At 46.0% G+C, this 14,736-nt stretch overlaps 2 protein-coding genes across 5 annotated transcripts in view; both read left to right on the forward strand.

Annotated features, from left to right (window-relative positions):
* Positions 1-1,971, forward strand: part of LOC124011203 (integrin beta-6-like) — a 23,932-nt gene extending 21,961 nt beyond the window's left edge. For all 4 annotated transcript variants that reach the window (XM_046324325.1, XM_046324326.1, XM_046324323.1 and 1 more), the window contains exons 15-16: positions 699-865; positions 966-1,971. In XM_046324325.1, the coding sequence (XP_046180281.1) occupies positions 699-865; positions 966-1,070 (272 nt within the window). In that variant the 3' untranslated portion in view covers positions 1,071-1,971. The remainder of the gene's footprint in view (positions 1-698; positions 866-965) is intronic.
* Positions 1,972-2,115: 144 nt separating this feature from the next.
* Positions 2,116-14,736, forward strand: part of pla2r1 (phospholipase A2 receptor 1) — a 28,575-nt gene continuing 15,954 nt past the window's right edge. Inside the window, exons 1-7 of the mRNA XM_046323914.1 lie at positions 2,116-2,404; positions 3,872-4,252; positions 6,749-6,922; positions 7,180-7,344; positions 7,615-7,728; positions 8,020-8,172; positions 14,103-14,297. Coding sequence (XP_046179870.1) covers positions 2,266-2,404; positions 3,872-4,252; positions 6,749-6,922; positions 7,180-7,344; positions 7,615-7,728; positions 8,020-8,172; positions 14,103-14,297 — 1,321 coding nt within the window. The 5' untranslated portion in view covers positions 2,116-2,265. The remainder of the gene's footprint in view (positions 2,405-3,871; positions 4,253-6,748; positions 6,923-7,179; positions 7,345-7,614; positions 7,729-8,019; positions 8,173-14,102; positions 14,298-14,736) is intronic.

The following is a 14,736-nucleotide window of genomic DNA, read 5'->3' on the forward strand; positions in this document are numbered from 1 at the left end:
AGAGGTTTAAGCGAACGTAGACCGTCATGGTGAATCGTTTTCATACAGTCCTTTGCGGAAGTAGCGAGTGCAACCGGTAAAGGGGCTTAGTGAATCTGATGGGGCCGGACATACAGTAAGTCCGTTAACAGGCGGAGGTGAATATCTCAGTGGGAAACATAATTGTTTATATTTGTTATTACCTTTATTTTAACCAGGCAAGTCAGTTGAGAACAAATACTTATTGACAATGACGGCCTACACCGGCCAAACCTTGATGACACTGGGCCAATTGTGTGCCGCCCTATGGGACTCCCAATCACAGCCGGTTGTGATACAAGCCTGGAATCGAACCAGGGTGTCTGTAGTGACGCCTCAAGATGCAGTGCCTTAGATCGCTGCGCCACTCTGGAGCAAATGATGAGTCTGATCACTGTAATGATCAGACTCATCATGTGACCAATATAAAATATATATTCATAACATTAGCATAAAAGTTCTCCATTTCTATCACAACCAGGGTAACGGTTACTCTAATAATCAACAAATTTATCTCGCTAATTGTGCTAAGAAAACTTGCTATTACAATTACACCTTAAAAACGTGTCTCTGTAATGACTACGGACGTAACTGTCTCTCTCTCTCTCTCTCTCTCTCTCTCTCTCTCTCTCTCTCTCTCTCTCTCTCTCTCTCTCTCTCTCTCTCTCTCATCCTTCCAGACTGTCCTGAGCCCCCCAACATAGCTATGATAGTACTGGGGGTCTCTCTGTCCATTCTCACCATCGGCCTCATCCTGCTGGGGGTGTGGAAGCTGTTGATCTCAGTCCACGACCGCAATGAGGTCGCCAAGTTTGAGGCCGAGAGGGCAAAGGCTAAATGGCAGTCGGTAAGATGGTGTCCTTGTCCTCTTTTGCTCTGTCTCATGTCAGTTACTTTGAAATTCTTGTATAATTTACTGTTAAACAGTTTTTTTTCTTTCTCCACAGGGTACAAACCCTCTGTTTAGAAGCTCGACATCAACGTTTAAAAATGTAACTTATAAAAGTGCAGGGAGACCGAAAGTTGATATTCATTCAATGGATGGCTACTGATGATGACATCAGCCTGTATATGTAAAATATTTACCAGCAGTTGAGTGCACTGGAAGTCCGTTAGGGCAGTTGTGGAGATGTTTATGTTGTATAGTATCTATCTATGTGTGTGTGTGTGTGTGTGTGTGTGCGTGCGTGCGTGCGTGCGTGCATGCGTGCGTGTGTGTGCGTGCGCATGCAAGTGTGTGTATGTGTGTGATGTAAGGACAAATTGTAATCACCACAATGTGCAACATTGTATCACTCCATAAGGTCTGGATCATCTTCAGGGATGCTATCTCATATCAGCAGACAGACAATGGAATGTCTAGCTATGAATCATCTCTACATGAAATGACTTTGATTTTGCTGCTCTTAAAGTTGTCTTTGGTACAAACGCTCTGCTGAAACTGAACACTGGATTTTCCCATTTAGGTTGTTACAGATGTAGGATTTTAATTTGATCACCCTGTTGCAGGAGAACTTTCCTGCAATGCAGGAAATGCTAAACTTGTGGTGTATTTGAGGTTTAAAAAGGTTTCTGAAGTTTGTAATTTCCACTTTGAAATGTCAGATTTGTCCATTAATTGTAATCCACATAATAATTTACATTTCTGGTTGCTGCAGGGTTATTTTCTTGATGTAGCAAACTGGCTCAAATTAAGAACCTACATCTTTACTTTTTTTCATAGACTTTGGGTTGGGACATAGGTAGCCTAAAACGGAGAATAAGCTGAGTAGGCTTGATACTACTGCAATAATGTTTCATGTTTTTTTTTGTGTTATGAATGTTTTGCTTTGGGTTTTGAGTCGAGGCTGAGCCTTGAATTGTGTAATCTTGATTGGAATCATTTTGAGAAGAATAATTGACTAACTTTAATGTATGGCGCAAAAATAAAGTTGAACTTTTGAGTTGTTGCCACATCATCGTCATGTTTTGATTTGTTATCGTTGAGTGTAAATGATGTAAACCTATTGTTGAGTATTATTTGAAATAGACTATCAATGTTCTTCTAAAACGTGTGTAAAAACCATAAAAGCCGACCCCCGCCCAAAAATTGTCTGGAAGAAATATAGGCTATGCTGCCTTTACTACCCCGCAGAGACCTTGGGCCGTGACGTCGCGATTACCCAAACTTTCGGAAAGTTTTTCAGGAGAAAAACAACCACGGAATGTTCGAACTCCTGCCTTTTTATTCAGCAACTTGTCGTCGAAATGAGAGTATATTTATCACGCTGTACAGAATCTTCAGGAGTGCTCTTGTTAATCTTTGCAATAGTCTTTATGAATAGCTGCGACTGTGTGATTGAAGACGATGTGGTGTTGGAGAAAAAAGATCTTTCCGAACTCTACAGTAAGTTCAACTCAGACTGCATCGGACATCGAAATGTGTCCACTAGTAGCCTACTGTTCAGTTTTATTTCAAGAATTATAAATGATAGGTAAGTCAGGACAAGAAAGTCTACAATAAGAAAGACTCTTGTGTACGCAAGTGTGGTAATACTGTATGTGCAAGACAAGATATTTGCATAGGCTTCTGTAGGCTACAGCGCTGCGCCGCTGGATGCATGGCGAGATGCATTGTATTATTCTCGGTTTCGATTATGGAAAAATACAATGAACAATATAAGAAAAGATAGTTGAATTGTTGTGTCATCTGGGAGTACTGCAAAATGGTTTCGTAAATAAGAACATTTTGCCCTTTTTATGCATGATCAATTAATGAATGGACTCATCATGTGACCATCAGGCTTCTGATGCAGATTGGAAAGGTCAGAAAGAATAAAACATCAACATTGATGCTGTTATGGGTAGAGGGACGGACAGATTAGGGTCAAGTAAAGGTAACCATGGGTAGACTGTTTGCACAGTATAGCAACTGTAGGCTCAGATGGGCTCAAATTGGGTCATGGAATTATGCCAAAGGAATGACGGGGGACACACACATTTTTATTGTATGTTAATTTAACATGTATTTAACTAGGCACACATACACAGAGAGAGAGAGAGAAACAGGCTCAGATATGTTATTTGGTTGGGCACAGAGAGTAGGCCTGTCCATGACCTAAACTCCAGTTTCCAGTCTCATTGAACTTTAAATGTTTATCGGATATGACAATCTAGCCTAGTGGTAATGTTGTCATAGTAATGTTATTATGCGTAGGCGTAATAATACAATTTTAGCAGCCTATAAAAATTCGCACTTGTTTCAGACATGTGTATAGGCGAACGACACGGATAGGCCCCTGAACAATTAACCGTTCGGAACAATACGTGCATATATTATGAAGATCGTTTGTGAATTTTTTTGTGCGTTTTGGATTTCGGCACGTTTTTTTCGGCTGTTCGTGCACACAAAACAGTCCCATCATCTGTCATTGGTCATCTGTAGGGATTCTTCAATAAAGTGTTAGTTGCCATTCAACAATATATGACTCGCATTCATGGCATTTGTTTACTTGAGAAATACTGCAGCAAACATCATAGTTAGATTTAAAATTGCGCAACTAAGATCTCGATAAAAACGTCAAAATTAATGACAGATGCGTTTTTAATTTTTTCAAATGAATTCTGACTGTTTTGAGTAAGTGTATATTGGCTGTGGCTTCTCAAGTTGGACAAACAGTACCTTTTCTCGTTTTTCAAGCAAAGGTCTTTTAAGGGAGTATGCGAACACACTCGTTCAGTCCAGCAGAACCGTGCTCAAACACCAATATTGGTGTCGTAGAGAGGTAGAGAGCATAGTAAAGTTTACAGTAGAAGATGCTATTATTCTTCCCCACTACCCTACATTTCCACCCATCAATCCCTCTATTCCCAGACAAGGGTCTGTTCATCATGGAGAATACCCAGCTGAAGCGCTGCATCTCCTCCTCCTCCTCTAACCTGGTCCTGGAGAGCTGTGAGAGGCCCACCCGCCGTATGCTGTGGAAGTGGGTGTCTCGCCACCGCCTCTTCAATCTGGGTAGCAGCCTCTGTCTGGGCCTGAACATCAGCGACTCCACCCAGCCCCTGGGCACCTTCGAGTGTGACTCACCCCTCCGGACCCTGTGGTGGAGGTGCAATGGGAATACGTTGTACGGGGCGTCCCAGCTGAAGCTGTCCGTGGCTGGACGCCTGGTGGTGGTCAAGAGGGCCAGTTATCATCAGTGGCGGAGGTACTCTACACCGGGGGAGGGGCCATGTGCCCATCCTTATGAGGGTAAGTCGTCAACATTAGTGACGCGTGAGTCAGCTGTTTGTTCACCCGTCCGCAATTGCTAATAACCCATTCGTAACCGCCTGACTATATATGACACATTTGAACATCTGAGGCTCGCACCCTAAGTCGCAAATATAGAAAAAGAGCTGTACAGTCAGAGAAGGTGGAACGATTTTTTTGACAGGCCTTTTTTAGATAGGCGTATGTCATTGCTTATCATTAACTTACATTTTGGTAGACTATTTTTCAGTCAAGGAACTTGTCTGTAATTAGATATGTGCAGCTTCTCTTCTGTCATTACTTGTTGCCCTAGAAGACTAAATAAACCATTGCTCATCAGAATAATGTCATACATTTATAGAATAAATGCAGCAATGTAGTTGACATCGATAAAGTTTGTTTTCTCTGTTCTCTTCTGTTTCTGCTGCTCTTGCAGAGCAAAGACATTTAGGGACCGGGGAGAAAATGCCATTTTTGACCGGTTTTAAGACCATTCAAAGCTGTTAAAATGACCCGACATGTTTTTGATAAGATTTCAGTTAGTTTTGGATGCATATTCTATGTGGTTGAAATTCTATCAGCTTCTGTTATGCTGATAAAGATAGCACCTTTACAGACGGTTCCTAACTGCGCATTCATTCTCTCAAGATGCTGAATGAAATAAATCCTATTTCTCCACTCCTGTTTACACTTGGTGTTAGGGCTGAGAATTGCCAGGGACTTCACAATATGCTATTATCAAATCATTTCCAATTTTATTTGTCACCTGCACCAAATACAACATTACCGTGAAATGCTTACTTACAAACCCTTAATCAACAATGCAGTTAAAGAAATAGAGTTAAGGAAATATTTACTAAATAAACTAAAGTAGAACATTTGATAAAAAGTAACACGATAAAATAACAATAACAAGGCTATATACAGGGGGTGTCGGTACCGAGTCAATGTGCGGGGGTACAGGTTAGTCGAGGTAATTTGTACATGTAAGTAGAGGTAAAGTGACTATGCATAGATAATAAACAGCGAGTAGCAGCCGTGTAAAAACAAAGTGGGGGTGTGTCAATGTAAATAGTCCGGGTGGCCATTTTATTAATTGTTCAGCAGTCTTATGGCTTGGGGGGGTAGAAGCTGTTAAGGAGCCTTTTTGACCTAGACTTGGCGCTCCGGTACCGCTTACAGTCTATTAGAACAGTCTATGACTTTGGTGACTGGAGTTTTTGGGCCTTCCTCTGACACCGCCTAGTATATACTGTAGGTCCTGGATGGCAGGAAGCTTGGCCCCAGTGATGCACTGGGCCGTACGTACTACTCTCTGTAGCGCCTAGGATGCCGAGCAGTTGCCATACCAGGCGGTGATGCAACGGGTCAGGATGCTCTCGATGGTGCATATTTTGAGGATCTGGGGACTCGTGCCAAATCTTTTCACTCTCCTGGGGAGGAAAATGTGTTGTCGTGCCTTCTTCATGACTGTTTTGGTGTGTTTGGACCATAATAGTTTGTTGGTGATGTGGACACCAAGGAACTTGAAACTCTCGACCCGCCCCACTACAGCCCCGTCGATGTTAATGGGGTCCTGTTCGGCCCTCCTTTTCCTGAAGTCCACACTCAGCTCCTTTGTCTTGCTCACATTGAGGGAGAGGTTGTTGTCCTGGCACCGCACTGCCAGGTCTTTGATCTCCTCGATACGACATGTATTGCGATTCCCACGGTTTTATATGTATTACAATTCAACACCGTTCCAAAAATATTGCTTACGATAAATCGTCAAAAATAGTGTCCCGATATGTAACCGTATCGACCCCCCCCCCCTCCCCCCGTCACTATAGGTGTATCGTTTTACTGCAATAAATAATTCATTTTGCAGAAGTTAATATAATTAGGCTATGAGAAGTTCTCGACCTACAGTCAGTGTCCAGGTCAGCTGCTATCACATTTAACCTATCTGAACAATACAGTTCCCTAGACAGTTCCCTCCGACATTTTCCCAAAAAAGCATTTGGCAATCGGTGTGTTTTTGGCGCTCTACGGTTATGCCGTAATGTTTAGGCTAGCCTACGCACTAACGCCAGATAAAACTAATAAAAGACCAACCTCATTGTAGCCTATACGTATGAGTTGCATAAGGATGAGACATTGATGGATTTTGAATGCATCGTTTTCTCTTTATTCAACCCGCCGGCCATCCACCCGTCCTCCACGCACACAATATTTCATGACACTAAACCCACCCGCTCTGCGGATATAACTGCGGGGGACTGCGGGTTATGAGTCAACCCGCGCACCACTAGCATACGAAGGATATTATAGTAGTGACATGCACTGACTGACCTCTTTCTACACAGACAGTTTCATTGAGACACAGTTTGGTTTGATATCAATGCAGCCATGCAAATGCTGCTCATCCCTTCCATAAGAAAACAAACAGACTGACTCACTCTATAACCGTGAACGTGAGCCCAAAGAAGGTGGTGGTGACAATGTTTTTCTCTGTAGAGATCCACACACTGTTGGGTAATGCCCACGGCATGCCCTGTGCCCTGCCGTTCAAATACAACAACAAGTGGTACTCGGAGTGCACGGCAGAGGGGCGCGAGGACCACCATCGCTGGTGTGCCACCACAAGTCGATACGACCAGGATGAGAAATGGGGCTTCTGTCCCAGTCAAGGTGACGCACACACACACACACACACACACACACACACACACACACACACACACACACACACACACACACACACACACACACACACACACACACACACACACACACACACACACACACACACACACACACACACACACACACACACACACACACACACACACACAACAGTATTGTTGTACAGTGTGGGTTTGATCGATTTCTTCTCTCGATACAACACAACCATGATCATATTCAAATGTCTTTGTCTCTGCCTCCAGAGTTGAGCTGCGATACGTTCTGGGACTCGAACCAGGAGAGCCGTGCGTGTTACCAGTTCAACCTGTACACCATCCTGACGTGGAGCCAGGCCCACTCCTCCTGCCTGGCCCAGGGAGGAAGTCTACTCAGCATCACTGACCTCACTGAACAGATGTACATCAGAGGTACATAAAACTATTTTATCACTATATTTAATAGTTCTATCTGAACATTAAAAACTTTATTTGAACTTTTAGTCAGGAAAGGAGACAAGGTGGGTGGTATGGTCTGAGCTACACATACTGTATAAACTGTATAAACTATAAACTCTTGGGTGCGGTATTATGCCTTAAAACGGACTTGTGCTCATAGTTTTTGTTATTCAGGTTGGAGAAAGTACAAGACGTTTTGACCAGAGGTAGTGGTGTTCATGCGTGTGGTTCTGTGTCTTTCAGAGCGGTTGGCTGACGTGGGGGTGATGGTGTGGATCGGACTGAACCACCTGAGTGAGAGAACAGGGTGGCAGTGGTCTGATGGAGCTCCTCTGGCCTTGGTTAACTTCACCTCAGGTAAGACACTTGGGCTGCTCTACAACCTTTTCTTTCCCACTCCAAGGCCCAGATTCCTCCTTTAAGATGTGAATGAACAGCATTAGCGTTAGTAATAAGAGGTAATAGCTTCATGTAGCCCTCTGAAGTCATTTTGCTCAGACCGGTCCAGTCCATTTGTATCTCACCGGGGAGAATCAAGAAGTTCCTGCTGTAGCAGTGGTGGGAGCCAGAAATGTGTGTTTGAAACTAGGCCAACGTTTCTCCCTTTCTACCTGTAACTCCCCCGTTACCTGTGTTGGTCTCTCCCAGGCCTATCATCCAGCCCTCTGCAGGACAACAGGCAGTGTGGAGTGTATAACTCAGCGTCGGGGGGGCACCAGTGGCAGAGTCTGTCCTGTGAGTCTGCTCTACCCTACATCTGTAAGAAGACCCCCAATGACACCAGGAGAGCTGAGCCTCTTGGTAAGACTTCAATGGTCCTATATGTTTCATATTGTGGCCCTAACCTGGTCCCCTATCTGTTTGTGCAAAACAGTGTTTGTCATGACAATGAGTGACAGAGAGTTGGCGCGATAGCACAAACAGACTGGCGCTCAGTCTATTGTTGCCTTAGTGCTCAGCCATTGTACTACAAGAAATGATTCATAATCTGCACTGTAACATAAAACTGTAAATTATACAGTAATTTGGGGTATATTCAACAGTGAAATACTCTGAAATATTTTGCTGCAGCATACTGTAAATGATGGTGCATTGTGTGAAAGTGTTGTGGGCGGGGCATAGAATTGCTGTATTTCGAAATGGTACTGTAATTCCAACCCACAGAATACAGTACCGTTGTAACGGCGTTCGTCTGTTGAAGGAAGAGAGTCGGACCGAAATGCAGCGTGTTGGTTACTCATGACTTTAATGAATGAAAAAACGCAGTACATGAAATAACTGAAACTAAATACAAAAACAACAGAACGGAACGTGAAACTAATTACAGCCTATCTGGTGACTACAACACAGAGACATGTACTGGAGCTCTTGAGCACTGAGCCTGCCCAAGCCTACCTGGCTCGATGCCCACTTTAGCCCGGCCAATAGGAAGGGCTGGTATGTGCCGCACCTGGCTCTGCACCCGCACTGGAAACACCATGCGCTCCATAGCATAACACGGTGCCTGCCCGGTCTCTCTAGCCCAACGGTGAGCACAGGGAGTTTGCGCAGGTCTCCTACCTGGCATAACCATACTCCCTTCTAGCCCCCCCCAATATTTTTTGGGGGCTGCTTTTCAGGCTTCCAACAGCGTCGCCGTGCTGCCTCCTCATACCAGCGCATCTCCGCATTAACCGCTTCTATTTCTTCCTTGGGACGGCGATATTCTCCAGGCTGAGCCCGGGGACTTTACCGTCTAATTCCTCCTCCCATGTCCAATTCTCCAAGTGGTGCAGCCTCTCCCACTGCAACTGCTCTTCTCGATTAACAGGGAGAGTTGGCTCAGGTCTGAACCCTGACTCAACCACTCTCTCTCTGCGCCCTCCCCCAATAAATAATTGGGGGTTACTTTCGGTTTTCGCTCTGCGTCGCCGTGTTTTCCTTTTTGACTCCATTCGCCTGTAGCGCTCTTCGCACTGCTGAAGCGAATCCCAGGCGGGCGCCTGCACTCTCTCTGGGTCGGCTGCCCACCTGTCGATTTCTTCCCACGTCGTATATTCTATGCCTCTACCGTCCATAACGTCCTCCTTTTGCTCCTGCCAGTTTACACACTGCTCGGTCCGTGAGTGGTGGGTGATTCTGTAACGGTGTTCGTCTGTTGAAGGAAGAGAGTCGGACCGAAATGCAGCGTGTTGGTTACTCATGACTTTAATGAATGAAAAAACGCGGTACATGAAATAACTGAAACTAAATACAAAAACAACAGAACGGAACGTGAAACTAATTACAGCCTATCTGGTGACTACAACACAGAGACAGGTACAATCACCCACGAAATACAAAGCGAAACTCAGGCTGCCTAAATACGGCTCCCAATCAGAGACAACGATAAGCACCTGACTCTAATTGAGAATCGCCTCAGGCAGCCAAGCCTAACAACACCCCTAATCAGCCGCGATCCCAAATAATACAAACCCCAATACGAAACACAACATATAAACCCATGTCACACCCTGGCCTACCCAAACATATAACAAAAACACAAAATACAATGACCAAGGCGTGACAGAACCCCCCCCTAAGGTGCGGACTCCCGGACGCACCTCAAAAGCATAGGGAGGGTCCGGGTGGGCGTCTGTCCATGGTGGCAGTTCCGGCTCGGGATGTGGACCCCACTCCATAAATGTCCTTGTTCCTCCCCTTCGCGTCCTCGGATAATCCACCCTCTCCGCCGACCATGGCCTAAAAGTCCTCACCCAGATCCCCACATAACTGAGGAGCATCTCGGGACTGAGGGGCAGCTCGGGACAGAGGGGCAGCTCGGGACAGAGGGGCAGCTCGGGACAGAGGGGCAGCTCGGGACAGAGGGGCAGCTCGGGACTGAGGGGCAGCCCGGGACTGAGGGGAAGCCCAGTACTGAGAGGAAGCCCAGTACTGAGAGGAAGCCCAGTACTGAGAGGAAGCCCAGTACTGAGATGAAGCTCAGGCAGGTAGTAGGCTCCGGTAAATCCTGGCTGGCTGGCGGAACTGGAAGATTCAGGTTGACAAGCAGATCTGGAAGAGACTGTTTGTCTGGCAGATCTGGAAGAGACTGGTTGTCTGGCAGATCTGGAAGAGACTGGTTGTCTGGCAGATCTGGAAGAGACTGGTTGTCTGGCAGATCTGGAAGAGACTGGTTGTCTGGCAGATCTGGAAGAGACTGGTTGTCTGGCAGATCTGGAAGCACTGTCGGCGCTGGGCAGACTGAGAGCACTGGCGGTGCTGGGCAGACTGGGAGCACTGGCGGCGCTGGGCAGACTGGCGGCGCTGGGCAGACTGGCGGCGCTGGGCAGACTGGCGGCGCTGGGCAGACTGGGAGCACTGGCGGCGCTGGGCAGACTGGGAGCACTGGCGGCGGTGGGCAGACTGGGAGCACTGGCGACGCTGGGCAGACAGGAGACTCCTGCAGCACAGGAGAGGAGAAAGGCTCTGGCTGCGCTAAACAAGCGGGAGACTCCGACAGCGCAGGAGAGGAGAAAAGCGCTGGCTGCGCTGAACAGGCGAGGCGCACTGGAGGCCTGGTGCGTGGTGCTGGAACTGGTGGTACTGGATCGAGGACACGCACAGGAAGCCTGGTGTGGGGAGCTGCTACCGGAGGACTGGTGTGTGGAGGTGGCTCTGGATAGACCGGACCGTGCTGGCGCACTGGAGCTCTTGAGCACCGAGCCTGCCCAAGCCTACCTGGCTCGATGCCCACTCTAGCCCGGCCAATAGAAAGGGCTGGTATGTACCGCACCTGGCTCTGCACCCGCACTGGAAACACCGTGCGCTCCATAGCATAACACGGTGCCTGCCCGGTCTCTCTAGCCCAACGGTGAGCACAGGGAGTTTGCGCAGGTCTCCTACCTGGCATAACCATACTCCCTTCTAGCCCCCCCCAATATTTTTTTGGGGCTGCTTTTCAGGCTTCCAACAGCGTCGCCGTGCTGCCTCCTCATACCAGCGCCTCTCTGCTTTAGCCGCTTCTATTTCTTCCTTGGGACGGCGATATTCTCCAGGCTGAGCCCAGGGTCCTTTACCGTCTAATTCCTCCTCCCATGTCCAATTCTCCAAGTGGTGCAGCCTCTCCCACTGCAACTGCTCTTCACGATTAACAGGGAGAGTTGGCTCAGGTCTGAACCCTGACTCAACCACTCTCTCTCTGCGCCCTTCCCCAATAAATAATTGGAGGTTACTTTCGGTTTTCGCTCTGCGTCGCCGTGTTTTCCTTTTTGACTCCATTCGTCTATAGCCCTCTTCGCACTGCTGAAGCGAATCCCAGGCGGGCGCCTGCACTCTCTCTGGGTCGGCTGCCCACCTGTCGATTTCTTCCCACGTCGTATATTCCATGCCTCTACCGTCCATAACGTCCTCCTTTTGCTCCTGCCAGTTTACACACTGCTCGGTCCGTGAGTGGTGGGTGATTCTGTAACGGTGTTTGTCTGTTGAAGGAAGAGAGTCGGACCGAAATGCAGCGTGTTGGTTACTCATGACTTTAATGAATGAAAAAACGCGGTACATGAAATAACTGAAACTAAATACAAAAACAACAGAACAGAACGTGAAACTAATTACAGCCTATCTGGTGACTACAACACAGAGACAGGTACAATCACCCACGAAATACAAAGCGAAACTCAGGCTGCCTAAATACGGCTCCCAATCAGAGACAACGATAAGCACCTGACTCTAATTGAAAATCGCCTCAGGCAGCCAAGCCTAACAACACCCCTAATCAGCCGCGATCCCAAATAATACAAACCCCAATACGAAACACAACATATAAACCCATGTCACACCCTGGCCTACCCAAACATATAACAAAAACACAAAATACAATGACCAAGGCGTGACAACCGTACCTAAGCTTTGGAGCGCCAAAAATCTTTTGGCCACTAGTTGGTGCATGGTACTGTTGTTTCTGGCTAATTAACATATTCTGAGGTGTGCCTTGTAAAAGACTATACTTGTTGCACCTGGAAGTGAGAATGCTGTAGCAGTTTAACTCCTATGTGGTTATAGTGCCCCAAAGTCGGGGACAGATACAGAAGGGGACACATTACAGTCACTGCCAGTTTGGAAGCCTTTGTTAAGGCCTCTAGAAGTACACGCGATATAAAACACCAAATTGTAATTCATATACTGTAATGTGTAAACACTTTACCTCGCAGCCAACCTGCTTGCTACTGTAAAATGCTGTAAAATAGAAACCCCTCCCCTCAATGAATTTCATGAATTCATCCATTCATTCATCCATTCATTCATTCCGATTACGTTAGCGTTCACTTTTATTTTGTTACAGTATATTACAGTATATGTTAAGGTATTGTACTGTGTGTTATTACACAGTACTTGCTTTGATACTGCATTTATGTTACAGTAGGGGTACTGTCATATGACGTACAGAATTTGACTTGCCACCGAGCTGCCTGTAAGCTACTGTCAGATTCACAGTAACCTCTTTACATTGTGGTTTATAGGCGGTGATGACATGTAGAGGCTGATCAAAAGGTCCGTCTGGCTCGAGGGCCTAGGGAATTATTAACCTGCATCCTAAATAACACCCTATTCCCTATATAGTGTGCTACTTTTGACCAGGGCTCATAGGGCTCTGGTCAAAAATAGTGTATTATGTAGGGAATAGGGTGCTATTTGGGACTGATGCACAGAGTTTGGTTGTGTTTGGTCCTTGAGTCAGCTGTCTCTGTCTGGCTCAAAAGGGCATGGTGAGCTATCCCATTTGTCATATTCTTATACACAGTCTCCAACTAGTACTTGTTAACAGTTCTGAACAGCCCTTTCTAATAGGTCAAACTCAATAACCATGAGCAACTTTTGGCTGTTTGTTTTGGTTGATACAGATGACTCAATTGTTTCTGTCTGGCTCGAGAGTCGTCTGGTGAATTATCCATCTGTAATGTTCCAAAACGATGTTCTTCCCATCAAGAACTGTTGAGTGGTACTAAAAAACCTTCTCTAACAGGTCAGCATTTGGGCACTGCTTGGATGTTTTTTTTCCTGATATTTGTCTTGTTATTTATCCCAGTGACAGTAGAAGTTCTGAGTCACTCCCAGTGAGTGATGTCTTTTGAATGATCCTACGAATAGAATGGGAGAGGAGCTCCAGCTAGCAGCTCAACAGCTGGGTTCCACCTGGAACATGAACTCTTGACCTCTGCTTCTTCCACGCTAGGCTATAACAGGGCTATAACAGAAAACATAGGTCGGGTACGATTCAGTAGGCATGGCACTGGAAATGTTTTCAAATGGAGGATGAGCGTTCTTATTAGAGAAGTTTACAAGTAGTACATCTCCATTTGAGAATGTTTCCTCCTAGGACCGAACTTCCATTTACTTTCCTCCATTTATATTTCTCCAGAGTGATGAACGTCACTTGGAAGAGTTGGCAATGCGAGATTACTCTTTTGTGTGTATGCATTGATATGTAGGCTACGTGTGCCTTTACATTTTTTTTTTTTAGTTCTGTCCTTGAGCTGTTCTTGTCTATTGATGTTCTGTATTATGTCATTCTGTATTATGTTTCATGTTTTGTGTGGACCACAGGAAGTGTAACGGCTGCTTTTGCAACAACTAATGGGGATCCTAATAAAATACCAAATACTTGGGCCTTTTCTCTCTTTACCCCTAAATCTTAGAATGACAGGTGCTAATGTTTTTGTACTGAATTGGACCGTTACCTCTCGTCTCCTTTCCTCTCCGTCACCCGCCCCCAGATAACTGGCAGTACTACCGCACAGTGTGTTCCGAGGGCTGGCTGGCCCACAACCGTTACTGCTACAAAGCCCTGGCAGAGGCTGAGGCAGGGAGCTGGGAGGACTCCTCCACTGCCTGTAACTCGATAGGGGCCAACCTCACCAGCCTACACTCGCTATCTGATGTAGAACTGTTGCTGGGCCTGCTGGCTAACGGTGAGTCTGAATCTGGGGTTCTATATTCTAGTATGTGGTATATAGTGTGTTCTACGTTCTGGGATCGTGTGGACATCATAAAGGATCATGGGACGGTGTATAGTGTGTTCTATGTTCTGGGATAGTGTGGACATCATAAAGGATCATGGGACGGTATATAGTGTGTTCCCTGTTCTGGGATAGTGTGGACATCATAAAGGATCATGGGACGGTTGTAACGCTCGTCTGAAGAAGACGACCAAACATGTTCATGATTATTTATTCAAACTGAACACTGAAACAAAATAACAAAATGGAACAAAACGAAACAACTCTGTCTGATGCAGACACAAAACTGAAAACAACAACCCACAAAACACAGGTGGGAAAAAGCTGCCTAAGTATGATTCTCAATCAGAGACAACGATAGACAGCTGCCTCTGATTGAGAACCACACCAG

The sequence above is a fragment of the Oncorhynchus gorbuscha genome, linkage group LG23 (assembly GCF_021184085.1).
Source record: "Oncorhynchus gorbuscha isolate QuinsamMale2020 ecotype Even-year linkage group LG23, OgorEven_v1.0, whole genome shotgun sequence".
NCBI classification, from domain to species: domain Eukaryota; kingdom Metazoa; phylum Chordata; class Actinopteri; order Salmoniformes; family Salmonidae; genus Oncorhynchus; species Oncorhynchus gorbuscha.